Source organism: Phyllostomus discolor, chromosome 3 (assembly GCF_004126475.2).
Source record: "Phyllostomus discolor isolate MPI-MPIP mPhyDis1 chromosome 3, mPhyDis1.pri.v3, whole genome shotgun sequence".
Lineage (NCBI taxonomy): Eukaryota > Metazoa > Chordata > Mammalia > Chiroptera > Phyllostomidae > Phyllostomus > Phyllostomus discolor.
The window spans coordinates 162,073-170,992 of record NC_040905.2 but is presented as its reverse complement, the minus strand read 5'-3'; the positions used below and the strand labels follow the sequence as shown (position 1 = coordinate 170,992).

At 60.3% G+C, this 8,920-nt stretch overlaps 1 protein-coding gene across 1 annotated transcript; it reads left to right on the top strand.

Annotated features, from left to right (window-relative positions):
• The first annotated feature begins 1,271 nt into the window (after window positions 1-1,271).
• Window positions 1,272-2,049, top strand: GAPT (GRB2 binding adaptor protein, transmembrane). Its single transcript, XM_028523020.2, has one exon. It carries the CDS (start codon window positions 1,466-1,468, stop codon window positions 2,006-2,008), a length of 543 nt encoding a protein of 180 aa, XP_028378821.1. The 5' UTR covers window positions 1,272-1,465; the 3' UTR covers window positions 2,009-2,049.
• The last annotated feature ends 6,871 nt before the right edge of the window (window positions 2,050-8,920 follow it).

The following is an 8,920-nucleotide window of genomic DNA, read 5'->3' as shown; positions in this document are numbered from 1 at the left end:
GGTAGCTGAGGCCCTCCGTGGAAAGGCATTTTGAAGGTGACCCCAAGTAAGGTCCTAACTAGACATGATCGATGCTGGCACTCAATAGGCGAAAACCCTTTCACAAGTGCAGTTTACAAGGCTGTTGACAACATTGCACATTTGAAAGTTGCTAAGAGTAGATCTTAAAATCTCTCATCACAGGAAAAAAATGGTAGCTGTGTAAGGAGATGCATGTTAGCTAAACTTAATGTAGCAATCATTGCAGAATATATGCATATATCAGATCACATTGCACATTAAACTTACACAATGTTACCTGTCAATTATATCACTAAAACTAAGAAAAACAACTATTGGATGTAACTGCTTCTGTATGTAGCCGGAAAACAGGCAGCAATATTTTGTTGATAAAATCGAAATAGAACATTCAGTCTAGTTGAGCGCGTTCTGCTTCTCTCTCTGCCATTTTAAAACATTGGAGAACACTCTAAAATTATCATAATTGAGTGAAAGGTGTTGGCTGGCAGTTTTGATAAGGAGGCTTCAAAGATATTTTGTTTTATGTCACAAAACTCTTTTCTTCTTTTAAGTATAAACTGTACCCTTTGAAGACATAGCTTGAGTTTTAAATTATCACCTTAAGCAATTCTATGATACGATTTGGAGTCATTTGTTTATTTAACTATTCATCCGATAAGTACCAATGGCTTTTCTGCACCAGGGGGTTCGCTATTCCCTGGGAACACAGAGATGAGCAGGCCAGGTCTCTGCCCCCCGTTTAACCAGGTGGGAAGACAGCTTCCGGTGACTCGCGTGTCAGTCTGTGGTGCAGACAGTCTCGCTGATGTGGGCACCCGGGGGAGGCAAGACTGAGAGGAGGCCTGTGCCCCAGCCCTCCGCAGGCCGCACAGAGCAGGGTAGTCATGGCAACGTTGCACAAGCACACCCTTGTGCTTCCCTCCTACTGCGTTCAAAGCATTGTCCTTCACTGGAACGTTTTTGAAGTGCCGGAACCACTCGGGCTCGGGCAGGGACAGGCTCTTCCAGACCTCTGTGCTCACGGGAAGCAGCACATGCCGTGTCCTGAGGCAGGCCGGGTGCGGGTGCACGATGTGCTGGTAGAAAAAGAGCAGACTTTTATTATGCGAGTGCGATAAATATGCACTTAATACGTTTGTAATTTACAGCAGGTTTCCTGACGGCAGGTTATTCGGTCTTCCTTTTCTGGAGTTTTCTATTCTGTGATTATCCTCCATTCATATGTACTTTATTTTATAATTCAGCAGAAAGAGCAGAGTGGATTTAACCCCCCCCGGTTTATAAAGAAGTGACCAGCTGCCATGGGAATCGTCCTCCCAGACCTCCTCCTCCGCACCCCTCCTCCGACCACGGCAGGACTTGGCCCCAGGGTGGTCTTTCAGAGCTGAGGAGGCGATGCCCGGAGGGGCTCCCAGAGTTCTCGCGGGACCGCAGCCAGCGAGCCATGACGTCCAACTGCACCTGTGAGCTCCTCGCGAGCGGCGGCGGCCTGGCAAACTCCACGGCGTGTGCAGAAGCGCTGAAGAGCTGCGGAAGGAGCTCGGTGCCGGTTTCCGTGGGAGTCACGCTCCTGCTGCTGCTGCTGGTCCTCTGCGGGCTCGGGGGCTTCTGGTTCTGGAGACGCCGGGCCACCAGCCCGCTCGCCCTCCCCGGGTTCCTGCGGAGGAGCGGCAGCAAGAGGAGGGACTACTCCAGAACCCTGTCCCTGCGCGCCCACGCCCTCGGCCCCAAGGGCAAGGCCCAGGGGGACGCCCAGGGCCGCAGACCTGCCGCCCGGGCGGCCGGCCCCTGCGATGACGACTACGAGAACTTGGAAGTGGGTCCCCCCAAAGCGGAGGAAGCCGACAAGGGGCTGTACGAGAACACGCAGCAGGCCAGCCCCGCGGAGCCCGTCTACGGGAACCAGGCGTCCCCCTATTACAACTTCCAGGGGCCTGTTTCTCCCGACACCCCTCAGGATGAGGGCATATACATTCTCCCGGACTGATTCCGCTTTCCCACCCCGGTTCCCGCCCCGGAGGGCGCTTGAGGGGAGGCACCGTGTTCAGGCCCTCGGGGTGGAGCTCGGTGGCTCCTGCCCGACTCTCCGGGAGGGTGAGGTCCCCCGCCGCCCCGCGCTCCTTGCCCCGCCTGAGCACCGTGTTGCGTTGCGTGGGCTCTGCCCCTCCAGCCACCTGCCTCTGGCACTCCCCTCCGAGCCTCCTGGCTCGGGGATCGTCCGGGCCTGACTTGTCTCTGCGGCTCCGGCCTGCACGTGCTCAGCAGCCCCCCAGGGGCCTGCCGGCCTGTCTTCGGGGAACACTCCCCGCGGCCACTGGAGTCCTTCGCCTGAAACCCTCTTCTGCAATCGGCACGACACTCTTAATTCTCCCTGCAGAACTCACGCCCCTCCCGCTGGTTTCGACGTCCGTTCCCACGGACTGACTCCACGCCCCTGCCCTCGTCCCAGTCACCTCGAGACCCCCCCTCCCCCGCTGCAGGGGCGGGACGCAGTCTAGGCCGAGGCCCTCAGTCCTCCCCGTCTCCTGCAGAGTCTGCTGCCTGTTCCACCCCACGAGCACTTAGACACATGGTGTTTGCTATGGCCTTTCACTATTCAGATACGTCTCACGGGAATGCCGTGAGTTCCCGCTGAATGGCAAGGGGCTGCCTCGCACTCGCGCGGGAGCCCCGGTGCCTGGGCCTGCGTCGAGGCCTCGTTGTCGTTTGGCTGACGAGGAGTGAATTGCACACTGCGCTGAGTCGCTTTGGAGAAGTCTAATAAATGCATCCACCCGAGGAAGGTGTCCTGAGCACGTCTGTCCGCTGCTCCCCGAGCTGCGCACGGGGAGGAAAAGGCAATAAACAGAGAACACGTGCGGGCAGCTACTAACCTCTCGTGTCTCCCCTCCAACCCCTCCCCCACCCAGCAAGCGCCGGCACTGGGACCCTGCACACCCTCCCTGGACAGGCGGGCCCATGTGGGGCCCTGTCGATGGGGGGCCTGAGGGACGCTGGCGGGGACATGTTCCCGTGTCTGCCGTCCCGGGCGGGTGCTGCTGCCATGGGGCCTGACCAGCGTCACCGCCGTTGGCACTGTCTGGTTCCTTCCAGCCTCCCACGGCCAGTGCCTCGCCCTGGCCAGAGGGCCAGCCCAGCCAGGCAGCGCCCTGTCCTGGCGCCGGGGGCCAGGTCTCCAGGGCACAAGCCCCCCCCCCCCCCGCCGAGCTCTGGGTCCCCCCCGCCCTCAGCACGCAGCTGCGTCCCTCCCTCCATTTCTCTCCCTGTGGCACCTCGGTCTCCAGCTGCCATCGTCTCAGCCCGCCCCACCTTTGTGGGTAACTTCCTGTCTTCAACGCGGCCTGTTGGAACAGACCGATGTGATTCCAATTTGCCCAGGTGGACCCCAAATAAATACAATTAAATTAAAATGTGTAGGTGGTGCTTTAAAGGAAAAGCCGGTTTTGTGTTTTTGAGAGCAGTGGCGTTAGGCAGGGAGGGTGGTCGAGGGGGGACACACTGAGCCGAGGCCACAGCGTCGGTGTGCCGATGGGTGGCGGGGAATCCCACCACAGTGTCGGTGTGCCGATGGGTGGCGGGGGCGGGGGAGCAGCGTGCAGGGAGGCTGAGGTGCAGAGGAGCAGGTGGTGCTCGGGGACCGAGAGAAGCTGGTGTGGCCGGAGCCTGGGGAGGGGCTGTGGTGGCTCCTGGTGGTGGTGGAGGAGGGGCCCGTGGGAGAGCAGCTGCACGTCCGGCCTGGAGTGTGGCTGAGACTCCGCGGTGGGCGCAGCCGGGCCCAGGGAGGCGCTCCAGCAAGAAGCGCCGTGCCAACACCCACGGTTTTAAAGAGACACCGGGCGGAGAAAGGGCTGGAAAGGGCAAGGTGGAAATGCATGCAGGTGAGATGCAACTCCTCTTCCTGGACAGACGGTCACCTTAAAGTCTCAGATAAGACACCTTTTGCTACAATAATCAAGACCCATGCCTGCCTAGCACCCAGGCACAGGTGCTGAGGTGGCCAGACAGCGCCTGCCCTGGTCGGGTCCCAGGAATGGGCTGGGGTGAGCAGGGGTCACTGCAGGACAGCAGAAGGGGAGGCTGGGCGTCCCCACAGAGGTGACCAGAGGGGTGGGCACTGGAGAGGCAGCCGGAAGCATCTGGTCTGAGCAGTAGCCAGGAGGTTGTTGACTGGCCCGAGGTTTTCAGTGGTTTAAGTGAGAGCCACCCAGCACCCCGTGGCGACGAGTCACATTTCGGAGACATTAGTATTGCGTGCGTGCTGAAGTGTGAGGCAGGCGGGAGTGGAAGATGTGGTCACGGGCTGAAAGCAGGGCCAGGACGCCCAGTGGGCGTCGTCGCTGGATGTTGGCCGGTCTGAGGAACTGGGCGGAGGGGCCAGCCGGCTCGTCTGTGAGTGCCTTCCTCTCCTCGCCCCGCCCCCAACATCCTTCCTCTTAATTTCGGTGCATGTGGTTACTTCTGCTCATAACGCAGCACAAACACAAACTGCTGCTTTCGACAGGTGTAGGCAGACTTCACCACCTTCATCTGTCAAGGAGAGGAGCCTGTAAGGAAGCAGAGAAACGCTGAATAAAGAATGCAGATCAGAGATGGGAATTCGAGGGTGTGGGGGCGGGGGGACACACACAGCGGGAGGGGGCGAGGTCGCAGGGGTGGACAGAGCAGGAGAGCGGAGGGAGTGGAGACGGGAGAGGGGAAGAGCGAGCAGGGCGGGCGCCCAGGAAAAAGAAACCGAGTGACAGTTTCCATTCTCCCTCCTGCCCCCCCCCCCCCCCCCCCCCCCCGCCCCGGCCAGTGAGGAAAGGAAAGGGGCTGGAAGAGAGCACAGGGGCCTGCGCCTCCAGGCCGGGGGAGTGCAGGTGATCGGTGCAGGTGATCCGTGCAGGTGATGTCGGCCCCTAGCACCTGCGCTGGCCGTCGCGCTGCGCTCCTCACGGGGGCGAGCTCAGCACTCACCCCCAGCCCGCCGGCCGGCCAGCCTGCCCCAGACGCGCCCGCCCTGTGGGGACCCCTGCCGGCCGGCCCTCCGGTCCAAAGTCACCGGCTCGACTCGGGGCTGACGCCGACGCAGGCTGACCCGCCCCTGCTGCTCTCCCAGCTTTCTCCTGCCTCTCGTCACCGGGCCCACGAGTGCGTGCGACGCCCAGTCTGCTCCCTCCGGCGGCCGCGGGAGCCCGCGAGGGCGGCACGATGTCCGCTTCAGGCCCCGCCCCGTCGCCGGACGCTGCCTGTGGGGTGCACTCAGCTGTGTTTGCCGATCCCACCGATGAGGGTTTTCCTTGAAGACACTTCGGTGAAACTGCTGACATCTTCTGGAAGGTGGCGCAGTGGGACGAGTCCGTGTGTTATTTTGAACATCGCCGATACGCAAGGACATAGTGAGGCAGATTTTTACACCAACTTAGTGCCATGCATCGTCTTTGCCATCTTCGTAACACCCAGCCCGGTCCCCGCGGTCCCCGTCACGGGGGCCAGGTGATGCTACTCAGGTAGGACGTGCGAGAGGGCCAGGCCCTGCGGCCAGGCGGGAGGTGGGACGTGGGGCTCCGTGTAGGGGCTGGAGGAGACAGGAGGGAGAGGGCCCCTGTTTCCCCACCTTCACCCACTTGCCCGTCTCGGCCTCGGTAGCCGGTTGGTTCCCACACTCCACGGGGACAAGTCCGGACCACTGCGGCGCTCGCCGACGCGATCCCTCCGTGGCACTGTGCTCTGGCTCGCCTCCGCGACCCCGTGCAGACCGGGGAGGGGCGGTCCCGTTCCCCCTCCCACGCTTCCTCTCGGTGAGGGCATGCTGCCCTGTGAGCTCCCTGCAGCCTCTGGGCTGCGCGGCCCACCGCCTGTGGGGTGCCTCCACGCAACGCCCTTCAGACACCTGAGGTCAGCGTCGCCAAACCAGTGGCCGCGGGTCCAGGTCTGGGGGACCCTCAGGGGAAGCTGGTGTTGCGTTTGGGAAGCGCGTCCTCCCCGTTAGTCCTCTGAGGTCTGAGGGGCGAGCTCCGAATGGCAATGCGGGGGGGCGGGGGGGGGCGGCAGCCCAAAGGGGCCGGACCCGCTGGGCTCTGGGGGCGGTCTCCCCGCTAGATGCAGGCCAGCAGCTCGGCAGGGCCGCCACGTCCTCCAGCGTCGGTGTTTGACGTTTGTTTTTAAACTTTCTCAGGATAACCACGCTGAGCTGGGCCTAAACCCCGAGTTCGTTAGACCGTCATGAAAAGCGCCCAGACCGGGGTCTGAGACTGTGTCCGCGTGGAGGGTGGGGCGCCCCGACAGGCCGGAGGACCGCGGTCAGCGCGGGGCGAAAGCGCGGTTCGGCGCTTGCTCACAGCGGCGCCGACAGGAAGGCGCACGGCACCGAGGTCGTGGAACTTGTGACTCGCGACTTGAGTGACCCGGTGGGGTCAGGTGATTTCAGCCCCGAGACTCGGGGGTGCGAGGGGCCTGCGACAAAGCCGTCGCAGGGGTGGGCAGAGGGAGGGCGGACGGAGGGCGCAGGCCTCGTCTCTCCGCGCAGGGCGCGTGCGCAGGTTAAAACCTCAGCGAGCGGCGATCGCGGCGGCAGAGAAGCACCCGGTACGACGGGACGACGGGGAACACGCCGCGGTTGGGGTGGGGGAAGGGACGTCCACACCGCGACCTCCACACCGGCGGCGGACGGCCAGGAGCTGGCCAGGCGCGGAGGCTGAGGGACCGATGTCCCAAACAGAGGGCAGCACGCGTGGGGCCCCGAGTCCAGGGCGCGTCCGGAGGCTGAAGCAGATAAACAGCTCTTAGGTGCAGGCGGAGAACAGCAGGGGGCAGGGAGTCCCCGAGAGCCCGGTCCGATAGCGCAGGGCCCCTGCAGCGGGCGCAGGAGTTTGGGCTGCACGGCTGACCCCCCCACATCAGAGTGTGGTCTTGGGAGGCAGAGTGACCTTGAACCCGGAGTGCAGCTGGTACGTGGGCCCCCCCACCCCAACCCCCACTGGTTGCTGCCCTGGGCTCTAGTCTGACGTGAGGGCGACCCTCAGGGCCGGGGAGGAGGCGCGCGGTTAGCCCGCTGACACCCGATAGCCCGGGCGCTTTAAAGGGTCAGGTGCGGAGACGCAAACCGCGCCAGGCTGAGGCGCACGAACGCCCTCTCCGGCCGCAGGGGGGCAGGAGCTCCTTCAGCCTTTGCTCCTGGACGAGATCCGGGAGACCGTCCCGAGGTACCTGCCCGGGCGAGGGAAACCCTGGCCGTGCGTGCAAGGGGGCATCTCCCCAAACCGAACGATGAAAAAGCAAAGGCAAAGCAACGGCTACTTTTCAATGTGCTAGATCGGCTAATTAAATCCTAGAGCAGAAATCTGGAAGAGGACTGGAGAAGTGCGTGGTTGTTGCGAGAAGACTCGGGAGAAGGAGGAAGGGCGGGCTGCGCCCGAAGGAAGCCGCGGTGCGGTCCTTCCGCCTGTGAGCGGCGCCGCGGAGTCCGGGAGCCGCTGGAGACGCGGGCACCTGCAGGCGCTCGGCGGGGACTCGCAGCTGTGGGTTAGGCGCTCGCGCGGTGAGCGAAGAGAAGTTGGGATGTTGGGCAAGACAAGCAGCTGCCCGAGCCGTGCTGCATTTTCAGGCAGCCTGCAGGACGAGCAGGGAACCACATCGGCTCCTGAGCCCCAAACCAAATGCAGCTGCTTGTTTGTGCTGTGCCCAACGCACCCTGCAGGTCTGCACAGAAAAGGTGACCACGGCTCAGTTTTCCCTTTTGGTAAAAAGTCCTTTCTCGTGAAACACTTCGTCATACAAGGACACACAGTCGAAAGGGAACCTGGGCAGGAAGTGGCATTCTGTTCATTCGAGAACGATTTTCACTTCCTCTTTAATTCGCTGTGTGGCTTCTCATAGCAATGCCTTCTGCACCCGCACGTGTGGAAGAGGAAAGCTGTGAGGCCTAATTTGGGAGGCATCTCCGAACCGAAAAGGTTAAAGCTGTAATAAAGATGATGTATTTCCACATGTGGGCTCAGAGAGTAAACCCCAGGTCATTGGTGAAGCCTTCCTCCATGCCAGCGATCCAAAACGGCCTATCCATTTCCTGATTTCCTTCCTTCATCTCTCTGTCCGCCTGTCCATCCATCTATACCGGCGTACAAACGCACACACAAAATATGTCTGACAAAGTCCCGCCATTGTCAACACAGTGAGGACGGTGACCTGGCAGCCACGGAGCGTGCACTGGAGTGTGCATGTGTGAACAGTGACGACTTCACTGTGCTGCTCAGTGGGGGCGGTAGACACCACTGAGTGAGCATGTGTGCTGTGTGGCCGTCGCATTCAAAATGAGCGAGTAGAGCAACGAATCTGCATCCAATTTTGCTTTAAGCTTGAACATTCCTCCGCAGAAATTATTGGGATGATTCAGAAGGCCCCACCTGTGGGCACCTGGTGATTGGCAGGTTCATCATGACAATGCACCTGCTTGTGCATCACATCTCATGCAGAGATTTTTTGCAAAATATTAAATCACCCAGGTGACTCAGCCCCACTACAGCCCAGATTTGGTGCCTTGAGACTTCCAACTTTTCCCAAAACTAAAATCACCTTTGAAAGGGAAGAGAATTCAGACCATCCAGTAGCTTCAGAAAAATACAATGAGGCAGCTGATGGTGATTGGGAGAACTGTGTGAGGTCCCAAGGTGCCTACTTTGAAGGGGACTGAGGCATCATTGTCCTACCTACAATGTTTCTTGTATCTTGTATTTTCTTTAATAATAAATGTCTTATCTTTCATAGAACATGGCTGGATACCTTCTGGACAGACCTCATGTATACATACAGCCATCCACTTTTACTCAGCAAATATTTATTGAGGGCCTAGTAATTGTTAGGCATTGTGATAAGGTGGTGAGAAAAACATATAATGCCTACAGTCTAGATGAAATACCAA